General features: G+C 42.0%; 1 protein-coding gene across 1 annotated transcript in view; it reads right to left on the bottom strand.

Annotated features, from left to right (window-relative positions):
* The window catches only part of mrpl23 (mitochondrial ribosomal protein L23), a 43,791-nt gene extending 20,721 nt beyond the window's left edge, over positions 1-23,070 (bottom strand). The window contains exons 1-4 of the mRNA XM_086207708.1: positions 22,913-23,070; positions 21,925-22,047; positions 5,151-5,233; positions 1,257-1,330 (exon numbers count right to left, since the gene is read on the bottom strand). Of these exons, the coding sequence (XP_086063834.1) occupies positions 1,257-1,330; positions 5,151-5,233; positions 21,925-22,047; positions 22,913-22,932 (300 nt within the window). The 5' untranslated portion in view covers positions 22,933-23,070. The remainder of the gene's footprint in view (positions 1-1,256; positions 1,331-5,150; positions 5,234-21,924; positions 22,048-22,912) is intronic.
* Positions 23,071-23,891: the final 821 nt, after the last annotated feature.

Raw genomic sequence — 23,891 nt, 5'->3', positions numbered from 1 at the left:
TTCAAACATCGCCGAGGATAGGCCAGGGGATAGGCCTTCCTGACCCAAAGCTCACCTACCACAACCACAGGTGTGAAGGCACCAAAGCTGACACGCCACTGTTACTGTAGAGTCCCCTTTCACATACACCATCCCAACTACGCAAAAAGCAGCCTAAAAAACATGCGAAGAAAGCAGAGCTACATGAGATGATAATTATATCTCAGTGTTTTCTGTCAGAAGTCTGGCATGTTGCCATCGGGACCTGTTAGAGCCCAGGGCTGCGAGAGAGATGCTAGGTCAAGCTGTGGGACAGACGAGATGTTCTCGAATGGTACAAGGACTCTGAATGCACCGTGAGTTCTCCAACATTTTTCAGTACAAAACAATTTGGGTTTTAGAATTTACACGGAGCACCTGAACACAACAAAAAAGTCTCGTGTTTACAGCCAGCATTACACAAGTGTTGTTTCTGCACAATTAATCTAGTTTTTGAGAGGAAATGGCCCAACTACACCTATCAAATGTAGATGGTGTCACATGTCCTGCAGGGCTACAAAGTTTTAATGCCGCAGGTTGACTCACGGTGCCGGTGTGTCCACTCCCCAAGAGGCATGCATCTGCAGTTCAGGGCCTATAAATGGTCCGGGCTGGAGCTGGAGGTCAGATATTCTTGAATCCTCCACAAGTTTTGTTTGGCTGTGATCATGAAAGTTATTTTTTACTTTACTATTCTGATTAAAACGGACTGTCCTCCGACAAGGCAAGCCAAGCAAAAAAAAAAAAAAAAATTTACCCACATTTGGCAGGTGTTAATTTCAGACCCTGAATGAGAACAAAGAATAACATTTTGAAATTACAGGAAAGGGCCTTTTTGTGTATGCACGCTGTTCATTTTGTTTGTGTCTGTTTAAGAGCTCACCTTCAAAGGGGACCAGCCCCTGAGAGCTCCATGGGGCAACAACAACTCACTGATCTCCCCTGTACAAAAATAGCAGATAAGGGATGAAGGCTAAAGGCTCCCAAAATTCCCAATCCTCCTCTTTGTTGTGTTTGATAATGCAGCCCCCACAATGACCCAAAAAACAAAGTGGGCTGGGTGCTAGTGACAGAGAGAGTGAAAGTTATTGTGGTGAGGTCTCCACCTCCCACTGTGTACTGGACAGGAGTCGACCAGCTAATACACTTCAAACAACACACAAACCAGAAAAGACAGGGAGTAGGCGGCTGTGTGTGCGTGTGCATGTGTGTGTGCGCGCGCGTGTGTGTCCTCTCACCAGCTGAACGTAGGCTACTTTATAGTCAGGCCGCTTAACCTTCTGGTTCAGGTGATTCCTCTTCTTGTTGGTACCTGAGAAAGAAACAATCATGTGAGACAGCAGACAGCTGAATAAGACTGATGATGATGACATTGATGAATGGTATGAAAGAAGTGTTGCATATTATTCCAAAGATTTAAACTTAAGATGATGTAACTTGACTTTCAAAATAGTGAGTGGTGTTTTTGTACCAGTGTTATTCAGTATTATTTTTGCAATGATTTATTTTACATTTATCTGTGAACTGTTAAAACAATATGTCCTGTTTAGTTTTTTTGGCCCCGATCCTGACACAAGTCAAATATTTAGTATCTGTCAGAACAGAGTCTGACCCAATTATGTCAACCTAAATGGTGATTAAATATTTATCTGACACACTGAAATGAAACAGCCATAGACTACATCATCTGACACACTCAATTATGATGAGCTACATACTGTATAGGTTACTGCTTCAAACACATTATCTTTATAAGCTGAAAATCTTGGTAAATGAATGAAAGTTGAATTGGGAGAATGTGCCTCTGGCAGTCATGAAACATAATCTACTAGAATGAAGGTGTATCGCTTTGCTGGAACTTAAGACGGACTTCTGCCCGCACAACACAAACCATCTCTGAGGAGTATCAACTTGTACAGAGCAAACAAACCCGACACCCGACAAACCTCACAGCCAAATCTTACTTTGGTCTGTCATCAATTTAACGTTAATTGGCAATTGCCGATATAAGGCACCGCTTTCTATGTTTGTCAGTGTTAACACAAAGTGTCAGCAAAATTACTCAAGCACATTGTGGCATCTAGCTACACAGCAATTATCAAATAATGTTTCTTTCCTATGTGAATAACAGACAGGTTACGATGATTTCCTGTTAATTTCTTTGTCAAATAGAGGGGTCTGCATAGTTTGTACACGTATGGAAAAAGTGGAGCCTGATCTTATTGACCAGGGAGGGCAGGTTAACCTTTTCCCCAGCTGGAGATGATGATGACATCATCCTCTCTCTTGTCAGACCTCACCAAGTGGAAGGAAGACAGGGGACTCAGGGAGCTGCTTAGTGTGTGTGTGTGTGTGTGTGTGTGTGTGTGTGTGTGTGTGTGTGTGTGTGTGTGTGTGTGTGTGTGTGTGTCTGTGTCGCTCTCTCTGGCACAGCTAAATATAAATCAGAGTGAGTGGCGGTTCACATAGGTAACTAAATCTTAAGCAGTGATAGAAAAACTAGGCTATAAATATTGAATAATGACCAGGGCATCAAACTGTTCGAACTGTTAGAACTCTAATCCAAATGAGACCCTGGTGGTCAAGTCAACAGGCCCTCAGAGTAACTGCCATTGCCATGGGAACGGTTTATAGCATGAAAAACGAGAGAAACATTCCGCTGCAGTGAGTAATTTGTGTGCATGTGTGTGTCTGTGTGTGTCTGGTACGTGTAGCTAGTAATCACTAGCCAGGCAGCCCACTGCTCAGGGAAAGCCCTGAGCAGAGTTGTAAAACACCCCCCTCCCTCGCCCCGACAAACTGGAGGCCCCTGTGTGGGTGGGAGACAGAGGTAATGAAGTGCGTGTGTGTGTGTGTGTGTGTGTGCGTGCGTGCGTGTATGTTTGAGAGAGAGAGAGAGAGAGAGAGAGAGAGAGAGAGAGAGAGAGATTGGGTTGCTGAGGAAATCCACAGGGAAATGCTACAACCTTTGAAAGAGCAACGCAAGACACTGACCTGTCTCCCCATAAACAATAAAACAGATACCCAGTTGATGTGCGCGCACACACACACACACACAAACACACACACACACACACACACACACACACACACACACACACACACACACACACACACACACGGTCAAGTTGAAAAGATAGAAAGTGTGTTTCTCCTAATTCATGTCATCCTTTCCTAACACATGCAGACACACAGACAGGGCTTTCATAGAACACTCGCAAACGCAAGCACTATTTCTCCCACTTTGAGATTGCGGTTTGGCAGCCAGCTATCACATTACAAATCCCAGGCCAGAGGGGTAACCATGGCAACTCCTTCCAAAATACCCCTGCTGCCCATGGAGGGAAGAAAGGGTCGTTTGCACCCCTCACTCTCCAATGCCTGTTTCTGTCTTCATGCTGCCAATGGAGTGGAACACCTAACACAGACAGGGATACCTTCTCTGACGCACATCGGGATCACCGGGGCCCAGAGACCCCCTTTCTTCTCTATCCCCCGCTACACCCACCACTCACCACTTTCCTTCCATACGCCCTCCTGAGGGGCTCTCCTTTTCCCCCAGCTTTTAATGACACAACCCTAATAAACAGCATTAATGGGTCTTCCACACTGTAGGCTAAGCTAATCCAGGCACGTCTTTCCTCCTTCCTCCAACCCAGTCTCTCCTCCAGAGGGATAAGGGGCTCCTCATGGCCCTTCAGGTGCAGCACAGAGGGGGCTTCTCTTCCTCAGCATCGCTCCAACTTCATGTCATCCACATTTCCTTTCCCTAGGTTCTTCAATGAATTTGTCAATTCCTTGAGCAGTAGAGAGCTCAGAAAACAACTCATGCACATCCAAGCCCTTTCCAAAGCAGTGGTTGGGTCATAAGCTGTAACAACATTTTGGGGATCCATGTTGGTGTCACCTGTCTAGCAATAGTATGGTTTAAATTTGTTTTGCCTGACACTGTTGCTAATCCCTTAATTTCATGACATTCCAAGCTACTGTCTTCCTGTGTACACAAGCTTTAGATTCAAACCTCCTTCCAAAAAATTATAAACCACTGTTGAAAAATAGTGATGTTTTAGGAAGAGTCAACACTCTGGCTAAAGTCTGGTAAGGATTAGGCCCAAAGATCATGGTTTGGGTCAGTCGTGCATGGGCCGCACTTCTCATAGGTGATCTTACAGGATTAACTCGTGGTGTTGATTGTGTATGAACAGGCGTTCAGGGCACAGAGCGGAAATGGAAGGGGTACTATTCTCCCCACTACCCATCAGTGTAATAACAAAATGGTTTTGAAGCTGTTATTAAAGCAAAATAGTACTTTAGGTGAATGATATAACACTCCTTGGCTCGATGGAGTAGGAGGGTTGGGATGTGTGCGTAGAGGATTAAGTACTTCAGGCCCTGAGGCTGCAAGTTTTAAGTGAAAGTATGTGTCTGTGTAGCGCGAGCATGGGTTGTCCTAGGACATCTGGATGCTGGAGTGCTGTAGCAGCAGATTGTCAGATAAGCAGCTGTGTGTGTTAGGTAGAAAGGAGGCCCAGGCACGCTAACCACTACCGCAGTTAGCTGCTGGAAAACACTTTTGCCGCTGCATGTCAATGGGAAGACCATATACATTGCAAGAAGAAAATGCAAGTCACCACTAACCACTGACAGCCTCAAAAACAAAATCAATTCAACTTCACGCTTCCTAAAACAAAAATCATCCCTCTGGTCTTTCACAGATCACTTTCAGGCTTTGCCTCTCCCCCTCTGTTTCAATTTTGCAGAGATCTGTGTGTTTACCTCCAACTAAAGCTACATGAATAGTGCCGTTTATATTCCATATTCAAGGCTCAATCTCAGGGATGAACTGTGACAAAAAAAATCTGTTTGTGTGCAAAAATTATAAAATCTACGACATTGTTTATTTTGTTCAATGAAATTCTAATAACTATTTTCTTCAGGAAACATCAATGGTTCCATAACGATCATAGATATACTGATAGTTATGGAGGACAAGACACCTCTCGAGAGCCATAATCATCAGTGAATCTATACAAAGAATAAATACTTAATGAAGTAGTGTCAACCGCACAAGTCCTGTCAATTCAGTGCTCTCTCTACTGTGTAAGCTTTTGCCAATTAGTGGGGCCACTCACCAAACTGTATCCTGGTGCGGACTGCTCCCACAGGGACATTATAGATTTTCTCCAGGTAACTCTTCACGTCACACTTGGTCATTCTGTCCAGACAAGTTGAAAAGAACCAGAGGAGAAGAGAAACACAACAGGTAAAGAGAGAGAGAGAGAGGGAGAGAGAGAGAGAGAGAGCGAGAGAGAGACAGAGACAGAGAGGGAGAGGAGAACAGGGTTAACTATGGCTGGGGGTGAAAGAATGATTTCAATGTCTGTGTACGAAAAGTAGGGAAGATGTCCCACTGAGTTCCCATAAACTTCGCTGTTCTATTACATTTCTGTACCGGACAGAACACTCCCCTCTACACATCTATTCAGTTTTTATCCCCTGGACCATAAAGACGAAAGAAGAGAAATGTTAGTGTCAATGCTCATCCAATTAGCAGTCTGCATGTATTGATCGCGCCCGGTAAAACCCTTCACAGGAAGTGAGCCTGGCACCAACAGATCCGTTGGGCCAGCCAAGCTAAAGCTAGCCCACTGGGCGGCATTTGGAGCAGATTGCTCTGACCAGAGGAAGAAAGGCTTTTAACTGCTAATCAATCTAGCAAATTGGATTAGCCTGCTAGAGAGCACTTCCCAAATGCGTCTGACAAAGTGCTTAATAACGATGCTGCGGTCTGACATGAGTACCTCAGATATGGCATCTTCTATCACCTCCTATGTTTCTTTGATGGAGCGGGATAATTCAATATTTCCCTTGTTCATACAAAACAGTACAATATCTTAAACTACTAGGTGAGGAAAACATATTCATGAGAAACTCCCATCTGTGAACACAAAGAGTCTTTGTACCTAAGAGTGATGTCATATATGTTCCGTGCTGTACAAACAATTGCCTTTTCCACTATAATAGGGTAAACTTTGGTGAAGCTGGCACTGATGTAGACCTAGAACACATCTGACCTGCTATATTGTGTTTATCGTGCAAGGCAAGCTTACATTTATTATACTTGAGTAACTCTTTCCACATTTGTAATTCCACCATTGAAGGTTGGTTTAGTGTGGTGACGACTGAGTATGACAGGGTTTTTCTTACAAACCCCAATTTAGGGCAGCCACTTTTGTAAGAAAAGGGAACTTTCCAACTCAAAGCCAATATTGGTCCAGGACAACTCTGGGTGTTTAAGTGCAGGGGTTGTTGTGTCAAAGGGTGAAGTAAGGTGTGGAAAGGCTTGTTAAGATCTCTTTACAGCTATTTGTCTCCTTTTACCCAGTCAAGAGAAAAGAGGATCGTGTTCCCCAGGATAAGGCACACAGATGCAACCCTTTACTCCTTTTTGCAAACCCCCCTTAAAGTTATGTCTCAAAGTGTATGTGCCAGAGGGAAGCGAAGCAGAGACAGGAGGTACATGAGATCAAGTGAGGAAGAAAGCATTATTGGACTGAGAGACAGGCTTTCCTAGAAAGCAAGAGCAAGGGACTGGAAGAGAGGAAAGTGACTTGATCTCCACAGGATCATTAGCAGAGTGAACACAGATCCTGATTCCTGACTAATGAGGAAAACATTTTCTAAATCCCTACTGCCTTACCATTCTAATTATCCAGCTACCACAAGCAGATGCTAGGTGATATGCTGACTGGGGGATGGGACACTTTGTATGATTAAATTCATTTGCACAAAAATACTGCATATCAGATTCACGGACTTATCGTGTAATTGAAGTTCTCTCTCTAACCTGGGTTTGTACATGAGACCGGAATAAAATCTCAGAGATAGCCTTGGGCAGAAAGCTGAGGAGAAAATGTCAAGTTGAGGGTGTGCATAAACAGGGCTAAACTTAGACAAAGGGTGTGATGTCTCCAATAGTGATGCAGGCAGCATTTGATCATCCTCCCAGTATTAACACCCCTCTGACTCGGCAAGATAACCTTTCGCACGTCTGCCTTGCAGGAAGAATGCAGCTGCTACGGCTAAAGGACTCACTCCTCAGCAACTGGTATATATATTTATACACAAACACACTCCAAAGATTCCTTGCCTGCGACGACTGAAGGACTCCAAAAACAAACTCCAAGAAGGGCTTCAGATGACGAATCATGTTCAATTATGATCCAAGCAGATGAGAAATGGGAATTCCCCATACAAAAAAAATCCATGTGTTTTCAACATGTATCTGCATGCAGGAAATACGCCACAAAATGTGCCACACAGAGCACATGTGGAAAACCTGCTGGCACTTTATACCATGTGCAGCACATGGAAAATGTTTCCACATGGAGCACATGTGGAAGCTATGTTACCACGTATTGTAACATATCACAAACACTTACTGCACATTTTCAAACATTCACTTTGGGTTGACAAAAAAGACAAGAAAATCAAACAAATCAAAAGAGCGATCAGCGTAAAACAGCAACTAACTAAGAAGCAAAAAAAACGATTTTCAAGCTGTAAAACTAACCAGCCCAGATGACATCCAAGCAGGTCATGTTCATCACATTTTCATGTGAGTTCTGACACAAACATTCAGCAGTACTCACAAGTGACTGACTTCACCAGAATGTTAGTGAAGCCAGAGTACCAAAGTATCAAATACTGACTCTAGATACAGAGCTGTGCATGCGTTTCACATGCAATTTAAGGGGTTTCACATATTCAATGGATTTGTATCTGTGACCTCATTGGTTATACTTAGGTAAAAGTGGTTTCACAAATGTTTCACACATAATCCTACAGCTCGTGCCCCTTGCACTTTTTTTCCAAATGGAATTTCGACGAGTTTCTCATGTCATATTGTATTTCACATTTTCATCAGATATTAAACAACAAAAGATTCAACAGCATTTTTTTTTCCCATGTGCAAAGTTCATGTTTACTGTGTGACAATCGCATCACATATTTTTTATGTTTAACGTAAAGTAGCATGAGAATATGAATGTCGCGTGCTTTTGCACATTTGATATTACGGTATTTCTGTAGGTGTCTGACATTAATGTCAGCTAACACTGAAGACAAGTGAAAAGTTGCATTGTTCTTTAATATTCAAGGTGAGGCGAAGACTTCAGAGGCTAAATCCGATATCAAGTGGTGCTGCAAGACACAGGTCTTGGAATGGACGGAAGAAGAAACAGGATAAAAATTTCTCATAAATTGAACACCTCGTTCAGTAATCCAGCACTGCCAGCAACTGTGGTATGTGATGGTTGCATTTAAGGGAATGATGAGAGCAGGCTCCTGTCAGAGTTTCTTTTACGTGCCGTGCGCACAACCAATCACGTGTGATGAGAGAGAGAGAGATCATGGCATCAGGTAGCTTGGCTGTGGGCAGGGTCTCTAGGCTCTAGTGGAGACAAGTTTTGAAGATGGATCAACAAAGGCCCTCAAAGAGCAGAAAAAGAGGGAGAACTTGGTCGGAAATAAAATGAGTTGAAAGGCCCAGAAGATCCAGCTCTTATGAGTCCAAATGACCCAGCTCACGACTAGAAACCTTTAAGCTCTTTGGTGGTGTTAGATTCATAAAATCTGGACAAACTCACACTGAGCTATGAATCATTTCTGCTGGTTTAAGGCGATGCTCCGAATACCTGTGTTGAGAGAGCATGTTGCTGCACATAGTTTCAAGAATACGTGTCATATGACACAGAGACACAAGCAAAATTGCTCATCCTTTTCAGACCTAACATATATACTCCAGTGTAGGTGTACTTGAACAAGCAGCTGTTGTTGATGAACTCAGAGACTCTCGATCCTTTCAATATCAAATATTCAGAAGCCAATACTGAACTAAAAGTATATCTGTCACAATATGAAGCTTAGCAATATTGGGCTGTGTTAAAAAAAAAACCAAAAAAAAAATCAACAAAAAACAATTCACGGATATGGATTAGCATTTCTGCTAACTGTGGTATATTTACAGAGGCGTTTATACTGATGTTCACTAGTATTCACTGTCCCTTTTAAATAAGATATAAAGAAATAAATTGAATTAGAATTTATTCCAATTCCTTTATTTTGAAAATTTCGATGTTGATACTTGTGAACACGTTTGGGTTTTTTTGTTGGTTGGTTGTTTTGGGGGTCTGACTGTGCATTGATGTTGGAATTGATGAAAACCTGAGATTTCTTCAACTACCTTTCTGTTCGGAGTGTGTGTGTGTGTGTAAATATATATATATATATATATATATATACACACACACACACACACACAAAGCCAATCAGCAGCAGGGGGCACTCGTGCTTGTGCACAGTTTCTATCAGCTGCTATCCCTCTCGCCACAGCTCAACCATGATAGTTTGGAAATATAAATACAATGAGCAATATTATCTTGCCAACTACTTTCACCTGCTACAGTAAGGTAGAGTTGATGGAAGGGTACTGACCACAGTGATGGTGCAAGAGTAAAGTTGGAGTCAACACACACACTGTTGCATGCACACCTCAATGCAAGAGTGAGTCATAAATTGAACTGAGCTAAAAAATCAGTCTTGAGGTGCTGCATGGACATCCCAGCCTGTAAACCACATTCTGAGAAACTGTCTTTGTGCAGTGACGAACCTGGAAAAATCCCACCAGCGTTTCAATATCGCCTTGAATTAAAATGTGAACGATGATACATGAATGATGAGTCTGTCTGATACTGTGAATCAGATCACAACTAAAACGTCGGTCAGGATAATCACAATTAGATCTTCTAAATCTTTCAGCCTTACTTGAAAATTCTGATTTTACCAGATAGGGCGAGGCAATGAAGCAAAAATGTCAAATTTGGAACCTCCGGAAAAATTTGGATCAGCGTATTTTGGACAGTGTACAAAAGTGTAAATGACCGCTGATCCATCGTAAACAATAGAAAAATCGGAAACAATAAATATATATCATATTTATTTATTACATTTAATGCAAAGATAAGGGATCGTTCCCTTGTTTTTTTATATTTTGAATGAATACTTCTTTATATACAAAATATTCAAAGGATGCCATACTTCAGGGGTGGGCAACCATGTGCCATGGAGAGCCGTGTGTATGCAGGTTTTCCTTCCAACCAAACACTTTAACAGGTGATTCCACTGATTAACACACCTTGAGCCACAGAAGAGTGTTAATCAGTGGAATCACCTGTTAAAGTGTTTGGTTGGAAGGAAAACCTGCATACACGCGGCTCTCCATGGCACATGGTTGCCCACCCCTGCCATACTTCTTGTGGTATGGATGTTTGCTCTGCTACAGCTGGGCTTCAGAAGCACCTGCCAATCAAAACAAGCAGCAAGATTGAGAACTGTCGAGTAACAGAAAAGATGTTTCATCACGTCATCCAAAATCCTCTGCCCTGTATTGACTGCAGACCCACTTGGTGGTGACTCCAAAACCCCTTTTAAATCTCACACGTTAATGTTGATCCTTTTAAGAAATGTAGCAGTATGAAATGTTCCTACACCAGATGCCAAAACAGCTGGAAATTTATGTAATGTTGCAAACAAGGGGAAAAAAACCAAAACAACAACAACAGTGCCAAACATCGGAGGTGATCGCCAAAGGTGGGCTGACCACTTCATGTCACAATCTCATATGTCATGTAATGTTTGGTTTTATGGTTCTACGTACTGTTCAATAGATATACTGCGGGTTTTATATCCAAGCTGCACCAAACAGTCAACCCCCCCCCCCCCCCCCCCCACACACACACACACACACACACACACACATCAAAGTACAATGTGTCCGAGTGGCTTAGTGGTGAGAATGAAACAGGAGAGTTGTTTTCTGCACAGATGAAAGGCCAAAGAAAGCACTTCTCATTGTCAGTCTGCCCCATTGTCAGGTTAGGGTGGAGATACGCACACCGACTACCTTAACCCTCCCATCTACACAGACAATGCATATACAGGAATTGCTCAACACCAAGTATCAAGATGATAATAGCAGACTTGGTTTAGAGGGAGAGCCATTCAGGAACCTGAGACTTGACAAGAGAAGAGACAGTCGAGAAGTTTAGAATATAAGAGCAGCGTGTGAAGGATTACATTTATTGTTAGGGTTTTGGTCAGACAAAAGGAAAGAAACAGATCAAAGTAAAAGGTCATCGGGAGTCACAATACAGGCTGGGTCTATTCCTTGGCATGTTCCAGGCAAACCAATTAGCCCAAGATGTTTGACGTGTAATACTGTAAGTCTTTGTGGGCTTTGGCATCTTCAGATATCATGCACAAAGCCAACTTATGCGAATTGAGAATTGAATAGTACAAACCTCTGCTTCTGCCTATCCTTAAATGTGGCCTGGGACACATTTGAGTATGCAGTGCTGAAAGAATGTGGCCACATGCAGCCCAGACCAGCTCCGAATTTAGTCTGGTCCAGATTCACACAGAGGAAAATAAATTCACAATTGTTTTGGTCACCAAGATTATTTTATCATGACAAAATCCTCTTTCATGCATCTCTTTCAGGAAAATATATCAACAAAGAAACCCAACACTTCATGTTTGCAGACGTGTTCTTGTGTTTCAAAAGTTTTATCAAAATGATGAATGAAATAAAGAGTAAGAGACAAAATAAAGAAGCAAAAAGTGTCTCACAGTCCTTGAGAGAGAGAGAAAGGGTCAGTGCTTAAAGTTTCTTCACTTGTGGGTGTAGGCATCATTTGCATTTCATAATGCAGAGTCCCTCCTTCACATTGATAGACTGAGATTGTAGATCGAGTCTGGTGACTAGGAAGCTACCGGGGTACAGAGACGTTCTCAGCTACTGAGACTGAACATCGTCACACAACAGTAAAAAAAATAAATAAATAAAATTACGTTGAATGAAAAAGAGAACAACAATGTGACTCATTCATTTTCAGTTGGATGATCTGCAGCTGTGGCTCATAGCCCTGACATGTCACCCCAGACATAACTCCACCAGCACCACGAGGCTACTTCGGAAAATTTACCTCAGTCTCGGAACTCGCAAACATGACGGCGTATACGCTGCCAATCACCTGCTTGACCGGGTTCAAGATGAATGTTTCAAGAGAACACCCACTGAAAGATGTAAAGAGTAAATCAAATCTAAGCGTTAGCACACTGAAGTCTGTCCTTATGATGGACAGTAGTCAATTCAAGCCTAGCTTCCATCAAGCGGCAGCAATCCGCGTGTGTGCAGAGTTTCACTGTTTGTTCAAACCACATAATTCATCAACTGGAGTGGATTGAATACATATCCTTGGCTGGATGGAATGTGATTGAATCGATTAAGTCAATCTATCTTTTTGAGCTGGATGAATACGGTGATGCGTTTCAAAGTGCCGCTGTTATTGATGTCTGTTGACACTGGACAAGGACGGGGATTCCGTGAGGTAATGCCATTGAAGTTATTCTTCTTGGCCTTCATATATTCATTGAGCGGCAGTTTGTGGTGTTTTCTCAGGTGGCTGAACAAGCTAGTTGCATTCCATTGGCTATGATTTATTCCTGCTTCAGATCACTTAAATATGAAACAGTTCCAAACAACGGATAATAATCCATTTCAAGGGACAAGCTCTTCACCTTCTTTTCCAGACTATTAATTTTCTTATTGCATGTCTGCTCTCTGTTGTATTTCTCTTCTACACGGGACTACGGCAAAAACATTCAAGACATTTTTGGACAGGCTGCTGCTGCCGTGTGCTCATGCAGCTGCATGACAGCTCCCCAAAAGTGAAGCCAAAACATCTACATTGCCCCCTGGTGGCTGGTTGTTTTGCCGAGGAAGAATTAAATTTCATATGCAGTGGAGTTTCAATATCACAATCCATTGTGTTTATTTGCTCAGAGGAAAGTCAGTAACATCTTTACAGTTTGTTAACCTCCTCAATGGATTTGCTTAATGACTTCCTTAGAAACAATCATTATGCTCATTACCTTGAAAAATGACCTGGTTTTTAACTTGAACCGAACAAAAAAAAATTTATTTCCGTGGTAATCATAACATTGTCTGATCAAAGCAGTATTGTACAATTGTCAGAGTGAAAAGACAATGTGAGCTGCTGTTTAGCAGGGTCAGTTTTCTCAAATCAGATTACAGTGAGAAACCACACCATGGTCTGATTACATAGTTATTAGGCAGAATAGTAGCATAAAATGTGACTGAGTCAGACTGAACACAATGTTCTGTGTTGTACTCCTGTCTTTGTGTGTCAGTGCTGGCTTCTGGCCATGCCAGGTGAGGCAAAAGAAGTGGAGGTGGGAGGAAACCTAGAAATTTGATGATGTTCTTTGTAGAACAGAGAGGAAATACTAACGTAGTACAAAAGGTTTGAGAACAATCAAAAACACAAACAAATGCTTCCCTTTAGCGTGAATTAGAGAGATCGCAGCCCAGGTGTCTCAAACAAAGAGCGGCAAACACGGATAGGTTTTAGATGTATTGCAAAGCGTTCAAGAAAAACACAAGAAACGCCGGAGCACAGGGTGAGACGGGGGGGGGGGGGGGGAGAGCAGGGAGACGTGCACAAAAGATGGAAAATTAGTTACTCTACAAATATGCAAGGAAATTTTAATATAAAAGTGAATGAACATTAATACTTTTGACACATTTAGCAGTAGCACTGAACAGGCATGAATGAACCATTTAAAATACTCTGCTAGGTAGAGCATATCGGAGAAACAGGGAAACGAATCAACTGCGTACTACCTTATAACTCGGGTTGGGTATCAGTAGCTTTTTGAGAACTAGGTTTGGATACCCAACTGTACTTTTAAAAGTAACGACCATATTGCGCCGCAGCCTGTTGTTACTAAAGCTCGGTACGTGAGTAACATAAATGAATAGTGAGTTATAGAGAGAGATATTCTGTTGTCGTGATCACCAACTCTACAGAGAGAAGTAATGGTGAGTCGAACGCTGTGGGAACGAAATGAAAAAAAAAAAAAAACTTTTTAAAATGTGTAAGCTAACATCTTCTGCAGAGGTATTACATTAGCGGAACGCCAGCAGCTAGCAGAAGCACCTGCATACGGCCAGCATCACGGATAAGAACGATCCAGACGATGACGATTACATGGCATATTGACTTTATCGTGTAAAGTTTCCGGTTATTAACTAGCTTCTTTTTCTTCATTTGTTTTTGAACAGAAGTTTTGTAATGGCCTTAGCTGACGTGAACTTGCCATTCTACAGTATTACTAACGTTAGCGGCGTCATCACCATGATCAGCTCAACACAAGTCTTGTTTACAAAATCTTGCTTTGATTGCTAGATAGGCCTGCCTGGGTCTCATTCGAGAGTGGTGTATTACAGGCACCAATTCTGCTCCTAACAGTATTGCAGCTTGAAGAGTCCAGCAGATGTAAAACTCAACAATGAAAGAAAATCAATATCCCACAGTTTGGAGCAACTGTAGTGTGGGAAAAATGTCAATGAACAACTCTCTTCTTCTTGTTCCTGTATCGCCCTCAGCTAACATAGGAGAGGACTCCAGTCGAGATGCTGCGCCGGCACATTTAAACTTGTCCACTCAGACAGTCAGTCAATCACTCTGTGACCACAGACAATATAAGCCTTGCCGCCTCTAGCATCAAAAATAAGGGCCAAAGAAATACATGTATCATGTCCCAAGTACTGGCGGCACGGTGGTGCAGTGGTCAGCACTGTCACCTCACAGCAAGAAGGTTCCAGGTTTGAGCTTCGGGATCTTTCTGTGTGAGTCTGCATGTTCTCCCTGTTCCTGTGTGGGTTCTCTCTGGTACTCCAGCTTCCTCCCACCGTCCAAAGACATCAAGAGGGGACGAGGCTGATTGATAGGACAGGTCACCAGTCCATCACAGGGCCAACACATAGAGACAGACAACCATTCACACTCACACCTACAGTCAGTTTAGAGTATCAGTCAGCCTCGTCCCCTCTTGATGTCTTTGGACTGTGGGAGGAAGCTGGAGTACCAGAGAGAACCCACACAGGAACAGGGAGAACATGCAGACTCACACAGAAAGATCCCATGCCCGAGCTGGGACACGAACCCCGAACCTTCTTGCTGTGAGGTGACAGTGCTAACTGCACTGGCATCACTGCACCACCGTGCCGCCCGTACTTGGAACAGTAGGCTTTCCTCATACTCCTAACGTGCTTAGTCTTAAGGTTGTGGAACAGATTGCTTGTGTTACTTCTCTGTGCAATCACTGTCGCCCGGCCTACTTCGCAAATAATGTTTATCTGCTCAGGATCCAACAGTTTAAATCCAAACCATGTCCACACAATCTACGTCCACCAGTCTTTTTAACGATCTCCTCCTCCTCCATGCGCTCACTGCTCTCAGCCATTTTGCCAAACAAATGTGCAATTTGATGACATAATAGTATTTCACGGTAGGACGGTATAATGAAAATTTCGACAGTTGGCCAATACCTCCCACCCCTAATTGGACATGTAATTGTTCTTTTTGCCAGCTAAAATTGAAAAGTTGCACGCAGTCCAGAGATGAAGACATGGATTGGGAATATCCATGGAGACAACAGCAACGGAAACAGCTGGGTGTTCATGTGGGTTAAATGAGCTTATTCAAAATGGGGAGTTCCAGCTTCTTTTTTTGCACATGTACTCTTTTTTCAAAAAAGTAAAACCAAAAAACAACTGCCTTTTTTCAACTCCTTCACCTATTGCCATTTACAACTGCATTCTTCAATGCAGTACTTCAAAATGTGTATTGAAATACATCGATGGAAATGTGGTTAATGTGGAAGCACTGTGGTATGATTCCTCAGACCACACTCAGACGTGGTCTGCATTTGGACCATTCTATTAGTAGTGTGAACACAAGTGTGCCCCGGGCCAAATGGAAGGACAACCACATCAACTGATGTCCTTTGGGCTGAAGTAGAAGTCTGTAATCCTTCGTGCTCCAACAGCGCCATATATCATTATTGCTCCAAGTCTTCATGAACTTGTTACCAAGAAATCACTCCAAATATATATATATATATATATATATATATATATATATGAGCAAAATCATAATGGACTGAAAATGGACTTTTGAAACAAAGGCCAAAGGAGTAACAGACCTGAGATTGCCAATATTACCACTTCTCATCAACAGCTGCTCAGCACTACAACAACTTACTAACACTGCCTACCTTACGAGTCATAACTACAAGCGCTTACACTGTTGTAATGACTCATCAATAAGCTGAGAGTGGGAGTGATATTTGTTGTGTGTCACTCTCTGTCCATGTGTGTCCATTTACTTCAGTGTGTGTATGAAAAGTACAAAATAACAGTGCATCAAGCAGTGAGGCCCCAGCCGCATATCAATCAGCCATGCGCCTTTCCCAGGCATGCGGGACTACAAGAATAAAAGTCCTTACACAACCTTCTAAACTCCCTTGAACCCATCACATAGCCACTTTTGTGTATACACAAACACGCATGATGACGCACACCATTCTCTTAAACTGACAAGTATTCACACAGTTCATCTAACTGTCTTCGCAGGGACACATCATTGACATTTATCCATTCATTCATGTGCAATACCTCTCCCCTTAACTGAACCATCATAACTGCATTCCTAACCCTTTCCCTGGCCTAACTGGTGGCCCACAAAGCACGTCAGACCCCACAAGTTTAGTGGGCTCCAGGTTTCCAGACCCCAAAATTATAGTTAAATAAGTCCACACACACATACTTTAGTGGGCATTAAATTGATCCGCATGCATTTCCTTGGGATTTACCCCAGCTCTAACCATAACCACCGCTGGCCTAACCTAAACCAAACATGGTCATGGTCATCTTCCTTTTTGTTCGCAAAGGGGGGTAGAGTGCCCATAATTTGGCTGAGTACAGAGCTGTGGCCCCACAACATGAGGAATACCTGGTACACACATTCACATACACAGAAACAAAATTACATAAGCACCCTCGGAGTTTGGCAGACTAGAGGCAAGAATGAGACGAGGAGGCCAGGCACCTGGATGAACAGATTACGGTCTAAACCCTACCAGAGACACATAGATGATCTACCTCAAACTTCAATTTTTCTCACCAGTGTGGGATCTGGATCCCTCATTGCCTGCAGGAGGACTGCTCACCTCAGTGACCTCGGATCAAAGGGCTTGCTCAGACCTGGTATTACGATGCATCCTGGGTGATCCAATCACAAGTGGACAGACAGAAGCACAGGTGTGAATGCACCAGGACGCGTTGATATCAAAGCTGGAGGTCACATTCACAGCTGGTCCGGGTAACATGTGGCCTCTTTTACCAAAATGAATGCAAATGTGACATGGGCCATACTGAAGGACCACTGACTCAATTAAGGTCCTCTGTGTAAGAGAGGGCTGACTGACTCACATGCCACCACTGTCATTATCACATTACAAAATGTCTGAAAATTCAAAACAAAAACCCAGCATTGAACAGCCAACAAGCACTTGCTTGTTGGAAAATCAGCTCTGAGATCGTAATGTTTATGTCCCCATCTTCCCCCCGCACTGTTAGGTTTATTGTAAACAAGAGAGTGCAAAATACCACACCACACAAATGTTTAAACCAAGAGTAGAGATTAATGGTTCTTTTGTCCTCAACTGACAGAGACATTAGGAGTTTGTCAAACATCTTGGTCAATTTGGTTTGCCTGGAACACGGCCCATTCTCTATCGTTCGGATTTTTTGATGGTTGTTTTGTCTCTAATGGCACACTAAACATCAGAAGTGCTTTGCTGCCTTCCACCAGTTAAAAACAACACAAATAATTCATTTTCATATTGACCAGAAAAGCAAGATTTGATTGCTTAAGATGCAAATTAATGCCATGTCTGAACAGAGGCAGTCAAATCAACTCATCACTGTTAGGGGTAGACAAGTAAGGACCTCCTCTTGGCCTTTGCAACACAATTATTTTTCCACAAAACACCAACAAATTGAGTCACTCCAAGATAAAACAAAACAAAGCAAATACACACACACACAGGCAGGTGAAAATAATTAAAGGTCAAACCTCAATAAATGAGGACAGAGATATCAGGGTCAATGCGAATCAAAAAAGGGATGACGACCCCCCCCCCCCCATCCATTTCCCCAGCAATGGTCTCTTCAACAATATGAGGCTCTGGATGATTACAACCGAAGTGGAGATTGTTTTGTGTCGCTTGTAGAACGAAACATGTTCAGCAAGCAAAATAGCCCCGGAAACCAGAGATTAATCTTGTTTAGCCTTCACCTAACTGGGCGATCTTCAATGTTGAGCCCTGAATATAGGGAGTACTGGTGTGCACACAGAACCTAGTGGTGTCACTGACTGGCTTGAGTTGAAAAATTTATTTTAATAGTGCGCGACAGCCGTCATCAGCAGCGTTCATGTCACCAATGACAAATATGACAGACAAATGTTTGTCACTTCCCTTTGTCCAACAAAGAGTAGAAGATAGATCCTTGATTGCTCAGTAGAGTACTGGTAGACTTGGTGTTAGCTTTCACCAGCAATGCTCTGCAAAGGACCAAGTGTTGCAGTTGCATCCACTCAGGCTATGATTCCCATGTCATTTCTGAACCTCAAGCACAGCGCTGCTGCAGTCTGATATAAAGTCACAAAGGTTCAATAAAGGATGCCACCAAAACAAAGAAATGTGTAAGTGTAGTTTAGGCTATGTGTTGGAAAATGAATGCTTGCTCTTCACAAGCCCTACCAAATTCACAAATGTTGTTGGCCACCTGCTTAAAGTGAAGGGGAGCAAAGCCGAGGCATAGGCTCAGTTTAAATAAACAAACCTTCACGGTGAACTTGCTATTTCAGTCTCGTGGCCGCTAAGCACAGGCTTCTCTATTTTTCTTGATATTAGTGAACAGGAGACGTCAAAGCACCCTCTGTTGGCTGGACTGTATCGTAACACCTCCCAATAGTGCCTTGTTTTCGCTGCAATCACTTTGTGTCAGGAGGTGGTTTGTCCAGCTTCCGTTCCAAAACTAATTTCATGATGTTATCAGATATGTGACTGAGGGTTGACAAAAATGTAATGTCTATTAACTAAAACTCCTACAGACAGTGCGCATAAGCACGGTGTGAAGCTTGCCATCGCACACTCCAGCATCACGCATGACAGGCATGCACACACGCATGACGTATCTTCAATTAGAGTGTAGACACACAGCATCCTGGAAGGGAGTGTTCATGAAAGAAAGGATAGTCAGGTTCTATACTCCAACGGACATGGTTTGAAGAATGATCAAGAACATTTAACCTTTCTTTCCTGATAATGATGATAGCATTGGGTCTTTAACGTGTTTTGAGTGGGATACCTGGCAGGCAGTTATACAGTGCCAAAAAAGTAGTTCCACCCTCAGCACCCAAACTATAGCTCATGTAAGCCTTTCACAAGTTTTCACTGAATCAGAGTAGGGACAGCCATAAGCTTCTAAGAACTGTCTCAACTGTTGAGGACATATACCTCAGATTTCTGTCGCTGAGGTGGTCACGCCACCTTGTGGCCATGATGGTAAATGCAAATTATTTGTCCAGCAAGAGGGCGTCAGTGCCAGTAAAAATAAATGATTGCAGCCTAAAACGTTAAACATATGTTCATTGCATAACAGTCCTGAGGAACTCCAAAAAAATTTAGCACAAATTTATGAACGACTATGGTCTAACAATAGTAATAATTAAATCACAAAAAAAGCAAAATAATTGCCAAATACAACAAAAGCTTTTTAAGTCCTGCCGTAAAAATGACAGCCTTCACTGGGCATTGGCTTGCTATATTTTAATTCTTCATAGGGACAGTAAATTTTGTTTTACAAGTTGGTTTAGTCCCTAGAGTTCTATCTGTCTTTATTAAGGCTCAGGTTTGGGCCCCTGCGATAACAATCATCCACCCAGCTGAAAACACAGTGGTAAAGACGACAGCTGGGAAAGACCAGTCTGTTCATTGTGACAGTGATCATGTACCAGACTGGTATTCCCAATGAAACCTGCTTCGGCCAGCGTGTAGAGCGCGCATTTTCTTCTGCAAGCTGACAGCCACGCTACGTCAGATGCTTGGAACAGAGAGGAGCTGCATTTGTAGGCAGTTTCAATGTAGTTGCAGTGGGTACAGTAATACCCGACTACATGGTCCTACAGAGAACAGATACCATGGCACAGAAATTTAAAGTAAATGTCCTTGAATCGTAAACTGCATCATCACTTCTCTGTTACAACTTTTGTAAAAGACATGTTAGCAAGTCTCAAGGCTCTAAAGCGCGTAGTTTATCTTTTTCTAACTCGTCTGTCAGTTAAACCGTATGGGCATGCCAAAAACTTACGTGTAATTCTACATGCTAATTTTTAATTTTGCGGAGGACATAGCGGGTATCTCTAAGACTGCTTTTTACTATCTTAGAAACGTGTCTAAATTGAGATGTTTTCTATCACAGTCAGACTCTGAAAAGCTGCTTCGTATATTTCTTTTCAAGTAGACTAGATTATTGCAATGTTTTGTTTTGCTGGACTGACAAAGCAGGTGTTACATAAACTCCAGTTTATCCAGGGGGCTGCAGCCAGAATTCTGGCTAAATCCAAGAAGGTCTGAACACATAACTTCTATTTTATCCTCCTTTCACTGACTCGCCATCAATCAAAAGCCTGGTATTGAAATACTCCGTATTGTTCTTAAATCTATCAAGTCTTCTAGCTCATGCCTATGTTGATGACATGCTCACTGAATACACACCTGACAGATCCCTCAGTAGAAGAGGTCTTATCATCCTGGGAATCAGTTTGAAATCAGTGAAGTTTGAAATCAACACTTTAAAACAATCGTTGTCATCATCAACATCTTAACAATGTCATCATGTACGTTTTTATTTAATGTTTTTAGGTTGTTTTTTAATGTTTAAGTATTTTTTGTTGTTGTTAGTAATGTGTGACAACTATTATCTATTTTGTCCATCACAATGAGTTTAGGGTTGCTGTATGAAATGTGCTTTGTTTAAAAACTTGACTTAACTATAAAACTTGAAAAGAATTTAAGTCTAAAAAATTTTTTTTCTCAATTAAGCATTTCTGAAAGGGGTTCGAGGAGCCAGGAAGATGTTTATGCTGCGGTGAAAGGTGACAGTTTCCGTCCAGCTACTTTTTCTAATCATTAAATATAGACAGTATGATAACCATCAATGCTCAGACTACTGTGTACACTGGAACTTCAATCCTAGATCAGAATTGTTAAGTGAAAAACCAGTGTTGACAGTGTTGGTTTGATTAGACGCTGCGAGAAAATTTTCAGCTCCACAGAAAATGTTTTATAAAATATTAAAAATCGTTTTTTAATTGCAAGCAGGTATCAAAGTGGTGCATTTATTAACCCTCTTTCTAAAAATACTCCGGTGTTCAATGCAACACACATCAACCACATCTGCATGAGGTGCAGTTGAGGCATTCTGGTTTGTATTGTGTGTAGTTCTATTCTTTCACCTGAAGGGGGTGAAATAGTCTGAAGAAAACGAGTTATGAACCGCAACACTGCCTTCATCACATATGTGTTTACACAGCACCCTACTATTCCCTAAAATGACTTCTACAGAATTTAGGATTTAGAATTATTTAATAGTCATGTTGATGCTAAACATCCTGGCCCAAGAGCTTATAACTGTACCTTTGTTTTTCCTGTAACACAGGGCTCCACACAGTTACCAGTTATTTGCATTTTGCTTTTAAATTTTATCCTTTGTACTGTATCTGTACTTGCACTTCTACCACACGTTTTTGTAGTGTGTGTGTGTGTGTGTGTGTGTGTATAGAGAGTTCATGTGAGCTCTACTCTAAAGCATCTCTGCACAACTACAGGAGAAGTCTGTTGCAAACTCACTCCAATGGGATGCGGAACTGTGCAGTGTCAGGGGGCAGCTCTTTCCCCGGCCTCACCAGCGTCATGAACCAGTTGGGTCTGAAGATCCTCAGCTGAGGGTTGCCATGCTGGTAGACAAAGTGTCTGAAAGAAAAGAAAGATTTCATGCAACAGTTGTTTCATGCAATCACACAAAATCTATGGAGATTTATGTTTATTTTTTAAATGAGCTTTATAAAAGTTGTAAACTGAAGCCACAGTATACAACCAGTGAGTGCGGCTTGTTCAGTACTTAACAAATCAAACTATGTGCTTTGATGTGAGTTTGTTCTGCGATTAAATAATATGTATCTTTACCAGCATACAAGCACCACCAGCAAGCTATCCAACCTTTAGCAATAGCTGACTTTGAGACAACTTCCAGCATGATACAATTAAAGGATTAAAATGGGCGCTAGATCTGTTTTACACATGCACACCTCTTCATTCACAGTGAGTAATAACGTACCATTTATACTGTGAACATCGTTGTACTACTGGGACGTACTCTTCCCAGATCATCAGGTATATATAAGAAACTGGCTCATACATTTGAAGTATACGGGCTTTATCTTGATTTATGGAGTCTTACCAGTGTGAAAAGCTAACTTCTTCAACTGCAGTGGTCATTGTAAAATCGCCTGCTGCACGACGACACTGCTCGTTATGTATTTAGCATAGCAGGCTAATGTTGACTACAGAAGGGTTACGTAGCGTTACAATACTTTCGCGGTGATCATATAAACCACGAATCAAACGTGCATACGTGTGGAATGTTGTACATGAAAACACTGTGTGAAAATGGCTACATTCAGACATTCCAGTACAGCTGGGAGGCTGCTAACGTTAGCTGGCACTGCTAGCTAGCCAATCTACCAAAGATCTGTGGCTAATGACCTTAAGTCGTTAACTGAGGAGTCCACGCGAATATTTCACGTTAAACACATATAGAAGGGCAAGAGGTACGTACAGAACTTTCTTCACCGGCATCTCTGAGCTGCAAGCTATTTGTTTTGGAGTCTTTTTCAAGGTTGTCAAAATGCTACACGTGCGTGGATGTACTTCCGGGGGAAACTCAAACGCAGGCGCACTGGGTTTGGGCCGCGTCCTTGTGGAAGCTGTGTGCACCTTGGACCTATGCTTTGTTGCCAGGGGTTACTCTGAGCCCAGACCTCTAAGAAAGCTCAGCACGAACAAAAGTGTCACTTTCATACGCTGCCTTGCACGTGTTAGTCTGCTTCATCACTCATTTCAATGAGACATTCAAATATTTCCCTTTATAAATCATTTAACTTGCAGCAATTCTTTGATGTGTTACCGGTGAATAACAATTCAAGCTGTGTTAAATTGCTATGAAGTCTGTTTTTCTATAATGAGGTGATAATAGCCTATAAGTAACTGTCATCCAACCTTGGTTGCAAGTTATATCAAAGACTATTATTTGCTAATTCTATCTGAGCTCACTGCTTGCATGGCACTCTTGCAAACCGACAAGCTGCTGATACATGATTATCTTGCCAGGGTAATTAGTATCAGTTTTCTTTTTCTAATAGAATAATAAATTTGCATGAAAGTGCCGGTTCTGTAAAATTTCCTGTGGGACTCAAAATATGACTGTTATTTACCAAAACAGCCTGGTTCTGACAAGAGAGTGAGGTCAAAATTGGGTTACCTCACAGAATTTTCCAGAGCAAGCAACTATTCAATTAGATGAGTGTTGTGAATTAATATGGATTCTCCATTATCATTCTAGCTTTTATTCTACTGATATTCTGTTATCAGTTTGGTTATTCTGTTTACGCAGAGAGGAAGACAGGACGATAGAGAGGAGGAAAGAAAGAATGGTCTCTGTTTTGTGCCGAGCCAGTTTAAAAGAATATTAACTAATTATCACTTGTTTCTTGCATTTCATTACATCCTAGTTTTTCATATTAATTAAACTTAATTTC

The sequence above is a fragment of the Aulostomus chinensis genome, chromosome 7, assembly GCF_037954235.1.
Source record: "Aulostomus chinensis isolate RoL2024-O1b breed Wild chromosome 7, RoL_Achi_v1.0, whole genome shotgun sequence".
Taxonomy (NCBI): Eukaryota; Metazoa; Chordata; class Actinopteri; order Syngnathiformes; family Aulostomidae; genus Aulostomus; species Aulostomus chinensis.
This window is presented reverse-complemented; position numbering and strand designations above follow the sequence as displayed.